Consider the following 15323-nt stretch of genomic DNA (forward strand, 5'->3'; position numbering starts at 1 on the left):
ACAATGACTGGTAGAACTACATGTGGTACTGGGTCGTGACGTCACAGCCCGCCGCTTACGTCGGAGGATGTTTTACTTGCCTTGCGGAAAGAAACTTTTAAATATTTTTCAAGCAAAATTAGGGAACATGCGTAATTTTCAACACCATTTTTTGAAAAGTACACCAATGAAATTGTACGTAAACATATTACATTTGGTAAGTTGGCTTGTTTTCTACCATTGAAATATGTCTGCGTGAACGCTATTTGTATAATTTGAACTGGTTACCAAGGTTCCATCACTATTTGCTATTTGTAGACATGTATCCAGCTCCACGGCTAGATGGTCAGCGTGCTGACCTTAGGTCACAGAGGTCCGGCAGGCTCGGGAATTTTAACCATAACTGGTTAATTTCCCTGGCACGGGAACTGGGTTTATGTGTCGTCTTCATCGACATTTCATCCTCATCACGACGCGCAGGTGGCCTTCGGACGTCAAATCGAAAGACCTGCACCTGGCGAGCCGAAGTCCTCGGACATATCCCGGCACTAAAAGCCGTACGCAATTTCATTTCTTTTTGTAGACAGGCGAGTCAATAGAAATAAAACATTGCCAAAAACATTTATTTAATTTACATATTCTGATGAATCATGTAAGTTTGGGTTATAAATTAGAGAAAATTAAGATCATGTCTGTAACAATGTACAAGTCTGAGAAGAGAAGTAACAGAAAGATAACATTTTAAAGAAAATATGGGATTAAAAGTATGAATAACCCCATCAGCGAGTTTTGTTACTTATTACTTCGCACTAATCACAATTCTGGGGAAACTGTTCTCTTCTGCACGTTATACACTTTATAATCACTGTAAGTCGATGCTTCCGTTGTCGAATCTCCAGTCACTTGCAGTAAGGAACTGAAGTAGCCTTGAGTATTACGAAGTAGTTCGAGCGGATGTCCATGTTCCTGAAATGACAACAAGACAGAAATAATTTGTGAATACACTGTTGAAAACAATGTAATTTGACTTATTCTTGTTCTTGTTCTAGATTCTAGATTTGTTGAGGATTTGAACCCACGGTTATCTCTGTTTGTGTAATCTATCTATATATATATAAAATAACTTGTCCTGACTGACTGACTGATTCATCATCGCCGAGCCAAAACTACTGGACATAAAGAAATGAAATTTTGGGGATATATTCATATTAAGATGTAGGTGCTCGCTAAGAGAGGATTTTTGGATATTCCTTCGCTAAGGGGGTGAAAAGGGGGGTGAAATTTTAAAATGAGTGTATCTATATCTCAAAACTTTAAACGTTTACAGATGTAAAAATTGGTATTTAGAATCTTCTTTAAAAATAAGGAAACACGTATTTTTTTGTTTTCAGAAAATGCCAATAGGAGGGGTGAAAAAGGGTGAAAATTGGGAAAAATGGGTTGAATGCCTTTAATCAGGATAACGGTACTTATATCTCAGAAACTGAAGATATTACAGACCTGAAAATTGGTACTTTTGATCTCTTTTAAAAATAAAGAAACACGTATTTTTCTGTTTTTGGAAAATCCAATTAATGGGAGGGTGAAAAGGGGGTGAATTTTTAAAATGAGTGAATCTATATCTCCAAACTTTTAAAGTTTGCAGATGTAAAAATTGGTATTTAGAATCTTCATTAAAAATAAAGAAACACGTATTTTTTTGTTTTCGGAAAATCGCAATAGGAATCGTGAACAGGGGTGAAAAAGGGGTTGAATGCCTTTAATGAGGCTACTTATATCTCAGAACCTGAAGATATTACAGACCTGAAAATTGGTGTTTGGGATCTCTTTTAAAAATAAAGAAACACGTGTTTTTTTGTTTTTGGAAAATCCAATCAATGGGGGGTGAAAAGGGGGTGATTTTTTAAAATGAGTGAATCTATATCTCCAAACTTTTAAAGTTTGCAGATGTAAAAATTGGTATTTAGAATCTTCATTAAAAATAAAGAAACACGTATTTTTTTGTTTTCGGAAAATCGCAATAGGAATCGTGAACAGGGGTGAAAAAGGGGTTGAATGCCTTTAATGAGGCTACTTATATCTCAGAACCTGAAGATATTACAGACCTGAAAATTGGTGTTTGGGATCTCTTTTCAAAATAAAGAAACACGTGTTTTTTTGTTTTTGGAAAATCCAATCAATGGGGGGTGAAAAGGGGGTGATTTTTTAAAATGAGTGTATCTATATCTCAAAACTTTTAAAGTGTATGGATGTAAAAATTGGTATTTAGAATCTCCTTTAAAAATAAAGAAACACGTATTCTTTTGTTTTCGGAAAATCCCAATAGGAAGGGTGTAAAAGGGTGAATAATGGGTTGAATGGCTTTAATGAGGCTACTTATATTTCAGAACCTGAAGATATTACAGACCTGAAAATTGGTATTTTGTAACTACTTTAAAAGTAAAGAAACGCGTATTTTTTCGTTTTTGTAAAATCCAAATATTGGGGGGTGAAAAGGGGGGTGAATTTTTTAAAATGAGTGTGTCTACATCTTAAAACTTTAAAATTTACAGATGTAAAAATTGGTAGTTAGAATCTCCTCTAAAAATAAAGGAACACGTATTTTTTTGTTTCCTGTAAATCCTAAAAGGAGGGGTGTAAAAGGGTGAAAAATGGGTTGAATGCCTTTAATGAGGATACTTATATTTCAGAACCTGAAGATATTACAGAACTGAAAATTTGTATATGGGACCTCCTTTAAAAATAAAGAAACACGTATTTTTTAATTTTTGGAAAATCCAATTAATGGCTGTTAAACAGGAGTGACAAATTGGGGTGAATTTTTTGAAAGACTATATCTACAGAATATCCTGGAAACGTAAAATGTTACAGACGTAAAAAGTGGGTGTTTGGAATCTCCTGTAAATGTAAGGAAACATAGGTGATTTGTTTTTGGAAACTCCACTTAAGGGGAACTCAAAAGGGGTGAAATTTTAAAATGAGAATTTTTACAGTATATCTAAAAAAACTTAACATGTTACAGAAGTGAAAAAATGGTATTTTTTTATCTCTATTAAACATAACGAATCGTGTATTTTTAGTTTTCGGAAATACCACTTGGGTGGTGGGGGGTGGGTTGAAGTGACTGAAAATGGTGTTGAATTCTTTTAATTAGGCTACTGATATCTCAAAAATGAAGATATTACAGACGTGAAATTTGATATTTGCAATCTGCTTTAAAAGTAAAGAAAGACGTGTTCTCGGAAAATCCAATGAGAGGGGGGAGGGTGAAAGAATTGAAAATTTAATTGACTTAATTGTATGAGAATGCATACATCTAATAAAAACTAAAGTTGTTACAGACGTGAAAATTCGTATTTCGATCTCCTTTAAAAACAAAGAAAAACGCGTTTTGGTGGGGAAACCATCTTGGAGGGTGGGAGTGTAAAGAGTTGAATTCCTTTCATAAGGACACATAAATCAAAAACTGAAGAAGTTAGAGTCGTGATAATTGGTATTTAGAAGATCTTTTACTATTAAAGAAACAAGTATTTTTTGCAGGAAAATTCACTTGGGGGGGGGGGGGAGTAGTGTGAAATGAAGTGAAAAAAGTAAATCATTTTTATGGGGATACTTATATCTCAAAACTGAAGGCAATAGACGTGAACATTGGTGTTTGGAATCACCTTTAAACATAAAGAAACAAGCCTTCTTTTAATTTTTTTTTGGGGGGGGAGGTGGCGGTAAATAAACTTAACGGCGGTGGGGTGTAGAAGGAGGTGAGACCTATTGATTTTACTGTTCTTAATGTACTTATAAGTATCCTCCGTTGTTCAGGCGGCAGCGCGCCGGCCTCTCACAGCTGGGTTCCGTGGTTAAAATCCCGGTCACTCCATGTGACATTCGTGCTGGAAAAAACGGAGGCGGGACAGGTTTTTCTCCGGATACTCCGGTTTTCCCTGTCATCAGCCATTCCAGCAACACATAATAGTAATAATAATAATAATAATAATAATAATAATAATAATAATGTTCCGGACAGTCGTCAAATGTGCGGACCGCGCTGGAAACGGCTCCTGGACGGATAATGACTAAGAATGCAGTCCGGCCGCGGGTTCAGTGCCGCCAAAGCACCCAATATGACACCACGCCGGATCTTCTGAAGGATTTTATACATATTAAAATGATTATAGGAAAAGATGGCAAAGATTTACGGACCCAACTGACCGGGAGGAATACCTGAGCCTAGCCCGGGAAGTACGAAATCGATTCCTGGAAAGGAAGATTGAAAAATGGGAGGAAACGTGCCGTAATCTAATAGAAAACGAGCCAGATCGGGAATTTTGGTGGATTCTCGCAGAAAACGAGTCAGATCGCGAATTTCGGCGGATTATATATCTAAAACAATAAGCATTCAATTATAAATTTCAGTATAATACCGTAGCGAAGCACGGGTATCTTGCTAGTGTTGAGATAAATAATCCTGAGGTTGCCAGCCGGGTGTAAGATGGTCACTTGAAAATCCCTGTAAGGTATCTGTGAGAGCTACTATTATGCATATATTTGTAGAACTACATGTCATATTAACAGTTTAGCAGGCAAGTTTCATGCCGTAGGTTGTAGCGTAAATCGACTAGATTTTCTCGTAGTATCAGCGTGTGGATTGCAGATATATTTTGAGTTACATTTGTGTGGTTACCAGCCAAGAGTTCAGTGTGTTCAAAGGTGGTAAGTTTGTATTTTGTCTTACGTAAAATTTTCTGATAATAAAATACCTAAAGTTTGTCTCGCGTAAAAGTGGATTAGAGTATTTAGCATTGTATCGCAAAGTTAGCACGACTTTATAACATTAACAAATGTTAATCATTTTAGCCATGTGTTTGTAAACTTGTGTAGCATTGAACTGAACTATGAACTGAGTAGCATGATGTTTGAACTTGTGGGATAAAAAGTGGAAAATGTCTGTTTTCCTCCGTTATTTGGGAAAGAATGGCGATTATAGATACACTGGCGAAAAATACCAAACACCAAGAAGGGGTTGTGCTAGATTAACGAACGTTGGTAGGCGTGTTTATACATCTGAAAGATGGCATTGATTGAAATTTCCCCCAAATAGCATTAGCGCGGTGCTAGTAGCGGCCCCATGATGCTGCACACCAGGTTTGTTTAAATACGGGCTGTACTGTGCGAGGGCGTTAGTTACCTGTGAGATTGGACGGAGTGACTGTAAGTGGGTCAAGAATGCCTTTACAATGACAAAGAGGCCAGTATCAACAGCTCACTGCGGTTGAACGAGGCCGTATAATAGGGCTACTTGAAGATGGATTTTCCTTCTGTGCTATTGCAGAACGACTTGGCAGGAATGTCTCCACTGTGCATGCATGCTGACAGCATTGGTCACGAGAAGGTACGTTCGCAAGGAGACCGGGCTCCAGACGTCCCCGTGACACCAGCGAGAGGGAGGACCGCCGTATTCGGCGTATGGTTGTGGCGCAGTGGACTACGTCTACAGCAGCCATTCGAGTGGCAGTTGGCACTGTAGTGACGCAACAAACTGTTCGAAATTGGTTTCTTGAAAGACAGCTCCGAGTCAGACGCCCTGCAGCGTGCATTCCACTTACCCCAAATCACCACCGTCTGCGTCTTTAGTGGTATAAAACGAGAGCTCGTTGCAGGATGGAGTGGAGGTAGGTACATAGGTAGAAGCTCTACTCAACTCGAAATCTGTATGTGCTAGAAAAAAACTAACAGATGTTATCAGCAGTCCAAACTTAGTCAAACATACACATTAGTTTTCTTGACGATTTTCCTGTGTTGACCCCTGTAATCAATGACAATACAAAATGTACAGTCACAAAAAGATCAAAGAATGTCGGTAATAGTACAACTCCTCCCAAAACCACTAAAAATGCTACCAGTACTCCAGGAAAAAGATAACTGCATGTTGTTTTGAGGGGCGGCCTTGTCGAGGTGGTAAGGACTTCTCGGTTCGCCCGGAAGGATCTCTGTTTGATTCTATGTCCAGAAGTTGACAAATTTAGAAAATATTACTTCTGGAGAGGCACATGGCCCTGAGGTTCACTCAGCCTATACCAAGAATGTGTACCAGGTTAATTCCTGGGAGTAAAGGCGGCCGGGCGAAGAGCCAATTACCCTGTCCTACTTAATGGCGAAGTTACGAATGCTGAAAACCTTTAGTTTCCGCTCCTCCAGTCGCGTTTATGGACTTGCTTTCTTTGTAGGACTGTTTACCGATAAGCAGAACCTCTTCGATGAACGGGTAGCAACGTGGAATAAAATCCTCCTTCTTCCTCACCATCTGCAATTTCCTCTCCCTTTTGTAGATAACTTTCTTCCTTTTCTCTTTAATTTTCCTTATCTTCAATGAAGTCTACGCATATTGAAAACGGTATTTCTGTATCATCTACACCAGTGTTTCTCAACTGGGGGTACGCGTATCCTTGGGGGCATTCGAAGAGGACTGAAGAGTTGCAAATGTTTGCCTATGATATTGCAATAATACTTTATACTATATGCGTCTGATAAGAAGTCGCGGCAGCTTGTAGGTATGGCACGAGTAACAAATATTACTACACTAAGATACAAACATTAGTCGTGATAAACAGTGCGAGCTCTCTGAAAGAGATGCGTGTTCATTATTGAGCTGTTCATTATGAAGTCCTTCTAGTAAATGTGTAACTAAAGAACAATTGCACTAGCATTTTGAAACTTCACAACTGCACCTCAATTCGCAAGAGTCACTGTGGACGGAAACGATGTTTACTGTCAGGTCTTGAGACTTGAAATTGGCGCATGCGCAGCAGCTATGCTTACCCTCGCACCGCTTACCCCGCATCCACGCGACTTCTCGTCAGAAGACCGTAGTAAGTACTGTGTATGAGATTAGGGATTAGACTTGCAGACTGGAGGTTCGAAATAAGTGCCTACCCTGACCGGCCAACGGAGCAAAGCAAGTCTGTGTCCCGCAGGCCGCACTCGTCGGCGGCGGGCTACGACGTTCGGTTTCGGCTCTCGAGCCAGCCAGCTCCCTGGTTGACCCTGCCAGTAGTCATATGCTTGTCTCAAAGATTAAGCCATGCATGTCTCAGTGCAAGCTAAATTAAGATGAAACCGCGAATGGCTCATTAAATCAGTTTTGGTTCCTTAGATCGTACCACTTTACTTGGATAACTGTGGTAATTCTACAGCTAATACATGCAAACAGAGTCCCGACCAGAAGTGGAAGGGACGCTTTTATTAGATCAAAATCAATCGGTCGGCTCGTCCGGTCCGTTTGCCTTGGTGACTCTGAATAAATTTGGTCTATTCGCACGGTCCTCGTACCGGCGACGCATCCTTCAAATGTCTGCCTTATGAACTGTCGATGGTAGGTTCTGCGCCTACTATGGTTGTAATGGGTAACGGGGAATCAGGATTAGATTCCGGAGAGGGAGCCTGAGAAACGGCTACCACATCCAAGGAAGGCAGCAGGCGCGCCAATTACCCACTCCCGGCACGGGGAGGTAGTGACGAAAATTAACGATACACCGCTTGTCAATTTCATATTTCATAATGTTCGTATTAATTGCGTTTAACTAACGATTTAATGCCGCAAAAGTCAAGGAAGATGTATGAAAAATTCTATGTACGGTTTATTGACTGGAGAAGAATTGACTTCATTACCTGTGTTTTAATATGTTTTACCTTGATTAAAATACCTGTAGACCATCTGTTGAACTAGTTGGGAAGACTCATGGTCAATGCACGGCCAACTAGATCTACGCTGTGCTGGAGCTAATTAGAGCGACGCATTATATCGACCGTGGTCAATATATCTCATGCAGGCCATTTGTCGTAATAGTCGAATACTTACCAATAAGTATACTTTTTAAAACTGTATTCCACTAAGCTGAATCTTTTAGTAATTTCTGATAAAACCATTAAAGGAAAGGTGCTGCATGAATATCAATATTTTCATTTCAGTGAGGTATTTGTTCTTACGAGGACCAGATACCGGCAGCTATAGCAGTGCATTCGACCGTTTGAGGGCAGCCATGGGAGGGGGGCGATCCGTGGTGCGGATCCGTGCTGAATGCGTGCCCGTCTGAAAACATATTATGCGAGAACTTAGACGTGCACGACATTAAATTTTCAGATTCACGCGGGAGCACATACTTAGTTTCGTTCTTTAAGCTAAGGCTGATTGACTGGCTGGCGTTTCCTCAAAACCCAAAGTTAGAGTATTGTATGGATAAAGTAGGAAACTAGTGAGTAACGTGTATACGTTTATGCAGAAGGAAGCAATTCCCTTATTAATATTTTAGTAAAATCTATGATAGAACCCGAAAAATGCCTTGTCCTGTACAGCCGTAATTTCCCATAAGACAAACATTTCCTGGCCAAACGACCTAACAAAATCCTCACTTACTGAAATTTTCAATGCACGATTTCCTTACGTAAATTTACTTGTTTTATATTTAATGTTGTTTACAAAAATATTTATACCATTGAAATTAGCAGTCTTTCCTGATGTTATCAGTATAATTTGTTTTATAACGATATTGTTGACAACATCAGGAGCTCGGGGTGTATCACACCGCCTCGCGATCTAACTAGTGTGTTGCTTGCCAGGCAAGGTAGGACGATGACATTTTGTCGTCATTTGAATGTAGCTTTCATCCTACAGAACTCTTAGTCATTACTTCAACATCTTACTCCAACAACTTTACCCTTGTACACTGACAACGCTGCTACCACACCAGAGAGTGAAGAATGTCCTCTTCGGTGCCATCGACAGTCACACCACATTCATTCTTAGGTAGTTTTAGTTTTATTTCTTCTGTAGCATCTTTCATTACTTCTTCAGCAACTTCAGTGGTAACGTCAGCCAGAATCTTGGCATGTTCAGTATATGCTGCAGGTGCGTGTGGTGGAGTAAAATTCATTACATAAGACAATTTTCTTGTTTCACTCGGCCACAATCAATGAGGTGCATCCCATAGACGAGTCTTCAATTAATTTCTATTTAATTTCATCTGACCAATTTTTCCTCGATGTACACTGATGTTCTGATTGAAAATAACATTTACTACACACCAAACCAACAACAAAAGCCCAACCTAACCTCTGTTTACAAAAGCTTTTCAGCGATATTGATCAACAGTTCAAACAGACAGAACATACCAGCAAAGATAACAGTTTTTCTACACGTTCCGCACTAAATATGTTAAAACTACCCCAGAATCACCACAATTACTGTCAAAATGTGAAGTAGAAATTTTTGACTCCAGAAGCACTACTCATATTGCGAAGTTGATTTTCATTGTACCGGTACACATTTTGGGCTACCGTCTCAATAATAATTTGTTTATTCATTGTGTACTTATTTCTGTAGAAACGGCGCTTTCTTTTACATCCACTACGTATATTACTATCCATTATTTACTTAGGAGAAGTTAGTCACTCGATATAAACACATTCTTCTTCTTATTTAGCGAATGGCAACACATTGGAATATACAACAATATACAAATTATATACTAATATGACTAGGGCGTTATTACAATTAGACATACAACTGAGTATACATTGTCATTTGACATCAAAAACCAAATATTAATTATTTAGACCTAAATCGCTATTTCAAACGTGAATACATACCTTTTAACTGTAGTTGCTATTACATTATTTAGAATTAAACTAACTTTGTGGTTCAGACAGTTGCGCATAGATGAGTACACAGCGCAGCCGACTGATATTTGTGGTCAGGAAGGCAAGGGGGAACAAGAGGCTGATAGGCTACTTTCAAGGACAACTCTGGCTGCCTGGGCAACTCTTAGCTTACTCCGTAGCTTACTGTAGTTGGACTCTCACCACTAAATGTTAGGATCACAAAGTTAGTTTAATGTATTAAATGTATTGTAATGTATTAAGGTTATGTGTGAGAAAGGAAACACTCTCCTAATTTTACCGACATAAATAAGTCTTATCTCATTACGAATTGTATCTAGAGATAGAGAGGGAAACCCTGGAAATTCAATTCTACGATAACAGAGACCGAGGCGAGTCAAAAATCGAATCCGGGTCAGCTGGACAATGAGCTATTATGCTTGACCTAGACCATCGCGACGAACCGTGTTAAGTGTTTAATAATTATTGGTCTTAATAGACCCCGAAATGCGAGAATTTTGTTCTGAAAAGGTGATCATTAACGTCCGAGAGTGTCTACTAGCTAGGCTGAGTGGATCAAATGGTTCTGAGTTCAAGTTTGCGGATTCGAACTCGGCTTTGTCCATTGTTTTGGATGGTGCACAATCACGCCAGCCTCAGGCCAGCAGATTTATCAGCACATGAAAATACTCCTGTGGAACAAAATTCCTTTGGAACGGTGTCTTCGTAAGTCGTGAAGGTAGTTAGTGGAACGCTAAACTTATTATTATTATTATTATTATTATTATTATTATTATTATTATTATTATTATTATTATTATTATTATAACAAAATAATAATGTTATTAACGTCGCACGAACTACTTATACGAGTTTCGGAGAGCTGGAATTCCGTACTAGAACATATAAGGTGTGGAAAATCCGAGACAGAACTTGCACTATTCAAGACTTAAGAAGTTTACAAGAAACTCTCACATTAATACGTCTTAGTATCGGCAGGCCAATTAAATTGAATTCTCTCCTTGGTATGTTGATCCTGTAAAGCACTCCATTACTTTACATTTACTTACCACAATAGTTCCAGAATCCATTACGAGAACCATATCAGAGTCCATGATAGATTTCAGTCTGTGAGTGATCATAAGTACAGTGGAATATTTGAATTTTTTCCGTATCGTCTTTTGGATGAGAGCATCAGTTCTAAAACACAATAAATAAATAAATAAATAAATAAATAAATAAATAAATAAATAAATAAATAAATAAATAAATAAATAAATAAATAAATAAATAAATAAATAAATAAATAAATATAAATAAATAAATAAATAAATAAATAAATATAAATAAATAAATAAATAAATAAATAAATAAATAAATAAATAAATAAATAAATAAATAAATAAATCTGATGAATAATACCCTGATGTTCAGATAGTGTTACTAATTTTATATACTGTATACCAGGCGGCTCGCGAGCGCCTTACTTTATACTTGCAATTGTCCTGCATGCACTAGTGATGCATGGGATGCCTAGTCAGCAATCACTTGTTTTCGAAGGAGCGCTACAACGTGTTGTATTTTGGATGTTGTGACATAAATAGCAGACGTTTTACTGCACACGTTCCATAACAGGGTGCATTTGTAAATTCGCCACAGGTACAGAAAAGAAAATTGAATAAATTAATTTATACACGTGTAGAAATTCCACTCTATAAAAGAGTTGTTTGTATGATACAAAAACTAATACTGTTCGGCGAAGTCAGACGTCTGATTGGAGCTTCGGCTGCATTCTCACCAGATTCTCCACAGATTAAAATGATGTCTGTGTATTCATCGTTGCTGAACATACTAGCCATTGCCGATACGCAGAGAGCAAATGTAGTGCTGCTGTACACTAGTAAGCACACCAGCCTAGGTCGTAAACGAGGTTTACTAGTTCAAGGGGTTGCATTAGACGAGTATCGCTGAGGAACATGCTGCGAGTGACCGTCCGGTTGTTATCTCTTCATATTCTGACGTAACCTGCCTGCTGGCAGTAGTTCCCCTGTGAAAATCACTTAGTAGATATCCCATTCAGCATTTGTGCATGCGGGACATTTATAAGTAGAAAGTACGGCGCTCGCGAGCCGCCTGGTATTTACGTTGTAGAAATGCAACATTTAAGATTATATCATCATCATCATCTGTTTACCCTCCAGGTTCGGTTTTTCCCTCGGACTTAGCGAGGGATCCCACCTCTACCGCCTCAAGGGCAGTGTCCTGGAGCTTCAGACTCTTGGTCGGGGGATACAACTGGGGAGTATGACCAGTACCTCGCCCAGGCGGCCTCTCCTGCTATGCTGAACAGGGGCCTTGTGGAGGGATGGGAAGATTGGAAGGGATAGGCAAGGAAGAGGGAAGGAAGCGGCCGTGGCCTTAAGTTAGGTACCATCCCGGCATTCGCCTGGAGGAGAAGTGGGAAACCACGGAAAACCACTTCGAGGATGGCTGAGGTGGGAATCGAACCCACCTCTACTCAGTTGACCTCCCGAGGCTGAGTGGACCCCGTTCCAGCCCTCGTACCACTTTTCAAATTTCGTGGCAGAGCCGGGAATCGAACCCGGGCCTCCGGGGGTGGCAGCTAATCACGCTAACCACTACACCACAGAGGCGGACTTAAGATTATATTATAATCAAAATTACATAATTACGGCCCTTGGATTAACTGGCCGTCGGATCAATCGGTGAATCCGGTGAATAGTGTCATTTGCGATTTCCCACGACCACGCTGTCTCACACCCAAGTCCGCTCGCGGACGAGATTCAACTTGTTCCATATTGTTTATCGTTTACAGTAGTCCACTTTTGTCGTTTTAAGGCAATTGACTTATTTACTTAACCGATCGAGTCGCCTACGTGTTTCGAGTCCCATAGCTGATGCTTGTATTTGGGAGACGTAAACCCTAACATAAGTAACCTGGCAGGATACTGTTCGAATAAAACACCGTCTGTTTTGTTACCTAATTTAATTTGTTTCAGGATAACTCAATATATGAATATATGAACATATATATGTTACAGTGAAAGTGGATTATTGACATCAGTTTTTTGCAGTCGCTTAAGTGAGGCCAGTGTCCAGTATTCGGGAGATAGTGGGTTCGAACCCCACTGTCAGCAGCCCTGAAGATGATTTTCCGTGGTTTCCCATTTTCACACCAGGCAAATACTGGGGCTGTACCTTAATTAAGACCACGGCCGCTTCCTTCCAACTCCCAGGCCTTTCCAATCCCATCATCGCCATAACACCTAACCGTGTTGGTGCGACGTAAAGCCACTAGCAAAAAAAGGGTAGTACTGGTTAATACTGTTGAGTTGTTGATGTTATATGATCGCTGTTTAGTTGTCAGTGCTGAATAGTTCAATGTGTGGAGAGGTCACGTGAAATGGCTGTGAGTTAATTTACTTGACTGTCTTGACTGTGTGAGTTACCGGATCGATCTGGAGTCGAGCCAAGGAACATTCGTCGTGCGCCGCGATTGTTAAATTATGTTTTCGAACCTATCTGCGTGCAGATGTTGTGTGGAGCGACTGAACATGCGGATTCAAGTGAACGTGAGGCCTGTCCATCAGGATTATAGCGTAATACCAGCGAGGTGGACTACGCCCTGTGAGAGCATCACAAAATTGTAAATAGATACTAATTAGGGAATTTTTGGCATTCACTCTCAAATAACACTGTGTATTTATGGATGTGTGTATAATATTTGGGTCGTCCTATAATAAATTAGATCGATGAAATGGACAGTAACAATGTTATTCATTCGTAACAATATTAAAATACCGTATATTCATTGAAATGAAAAAGTATCCTATAGATCCTTGGACTTGTTATTCGTTTACGATCAGTTTATCAATTAAATATATGATCAGTTGTGAAAATAACACCCAAGAGGCTGTCCGGATTCTACCTTAAGTTGTAAGGTTAGAGAAGAATACTGAGAGCCCTGAGCATCACGATGATGGTACATACTAGCCAAAATTATGAGATGGCCGGTCACTTCCTTCCTCTTTGCAGCAGAAAGTGTTACTGAAGCTCAGTATTAACCCTGTGCTTGGCACCTTATACAGGCACTGGGCATGCTCAGAATGCTATGACTGAGCACCCTCTATACTGTACCGCAACAGTTAAAAACAAAAATCAGACTGAGACCTCGGTAAACTTTACATTTTGGTCTGGTTTGTATATTGGACATATACAGAACTATTTCATCGATTAAAAGATCCACAGCAGCAGAGGGATGAAGTGCGTAATCGTTTTTTATAGGCAAGAGAATATTGCCAGCGTGCTTTCGTAGTTACCGGAGCAGTTGATTTTCTGGAAGAGGATTCACATCTAGCAACAATGTCTAGGGGATGTGATAGCCGAACACTTCGAATCCCGGACAACGCATTTGGGATTTTTAAAATGAAAATTGACGTGTTTGAGATTCAATGCATGTTTCGTAGCTATAATTACAATATAAATAGTCACTTAAGACTATAACCTTCCTTTGTTATTTTATTTTTGTATGCAGAATTTGTCTACTGCTTAATATGCAGTTTATAATTAAGTTAAAAGCATTTTGCCCTCAGACGAAAGGCTGGTAAGGCACCCAAAAGTTCCAGCGTCAGCAACCCACGTGTGCTCGATAGGGAAGTGAGGTAATTTCCCTTGCTTTCAGCACTATTTTAAGAAGTGCTGTCACATATCAGTCTGTCAAGCCTACTGAAACATATATACAAATCAACCCTGCACACCTTACCATAATTTCATATATCATTGATCACAGAGTCTAGATTTATGATGATCTAGCTGATGTACCCATGATTCGCTACGGAATTCTACATTGTATACAGAATTCTAGGTTAGGTAGCGCACATGTTGTGAGTAAGGTTGTATTAAATTGCATAACTCTTAACGTTACCCTAGAAACGAAACGGGGAAGTCACCAAAAGTCTTTTCTTATGTGAAGACTGGGTTAGGGAATTTTCATTGTAATGGTAGGCCCTCTCGCCTACTATCAGTCACAATGAAGTTGGAGAGTTTTCATTATAATGTCAGACACTCACTCTCCACTTTTCTTTTTACATCCTCAGAAAGACTGTCTTTGTGGTTTTACCAACTGAAATCAACATAGGTCATTACAATGACGTCAGTTGGAATGTAGCGACTAAAAGCAATGCTATCATATGAAATACTCGATCAAAGAAAAAAACACACCTTTGCTTTAGCGAACAGTACTACGCTGCCGATCTAACAGTACAAAGTTCCAGAACTGGAATGACCAGGCCAATGACAGCCGTGAACACTCTATTATTTTCGGGGGGAGTGTAGAGTCCCAGGGCAAACATTATGCCCTTTTACTCATCTGTTTATTAGGAGTACCCGATGCGTCGGAAAATCTCCATTCACTAAACTGGCGGAGGAAAAGATATCTTACCAGAGGAGAAACAAACTCTTCCCTGCTAGTTTGGAATAAATTGAACGTAGAATTTAACAAGTGAAGAGGAAGTTTTTATTAAGGAATGGCTCTTTTCAGGGTTGAATTTCGAGTTATTTGGTGAATTGTGGTGCTATAATTTGTAATAGGTCGAAATTGTAATGCTAGACAAGGTCATAAGTGAGCCTCCGCCATTATTCCGTTAAGTGTGCACACTGATCATTCCAATCAGCAC

The 15323-nt window shown here is 39.4% G+C and overlaps 1 protein-coding gene across 1 annotated transcript in view; it reads right to left on the reverse strand.

The window, feature by feature from the left end:
- Window positions 1–669: 669 nt before the first annotated feature.
- The window catches only part of LOC136866751 (probable multidrug resistance-associated protein lethal(2)03659), a 211033-nt gene continuing 196379 nt past the window's right edge, over window positions 670–15323 (reverse strand). The window contains exons 19-20 of the mRNA XM_068226834.1: window positions 10698–10827; window positions 670–945 (exon numbers count right to left, since the gene is read on the reverse strand). Of these exons, the coding sequence (XP_068082935.1) occupies window positions 793–945; window positions 10698–10827 (283 nt within the window). The 3' untranslated portion in view covers window positions 670–792. The remainder of the gene's footprint in view (window positions 946–10697; window positions 10828–15323) is intronic.

Source organism: Anabrus simplex, chromosome 3 (genome assembly GCF_040414725.1).
Source record: "Anabrus simplex isolate iqAnaSimp1 chromosome 3, ASM4041472v1, whole genome shotgun sequence".
Classification (NCBI taxonomy): domain Eukaryota; kingdom Metazoa; phylum Arthropoda; class Insecta; order Orthoptera; family Tettigoniidae; genus Anabrus; species Anabrus simplex.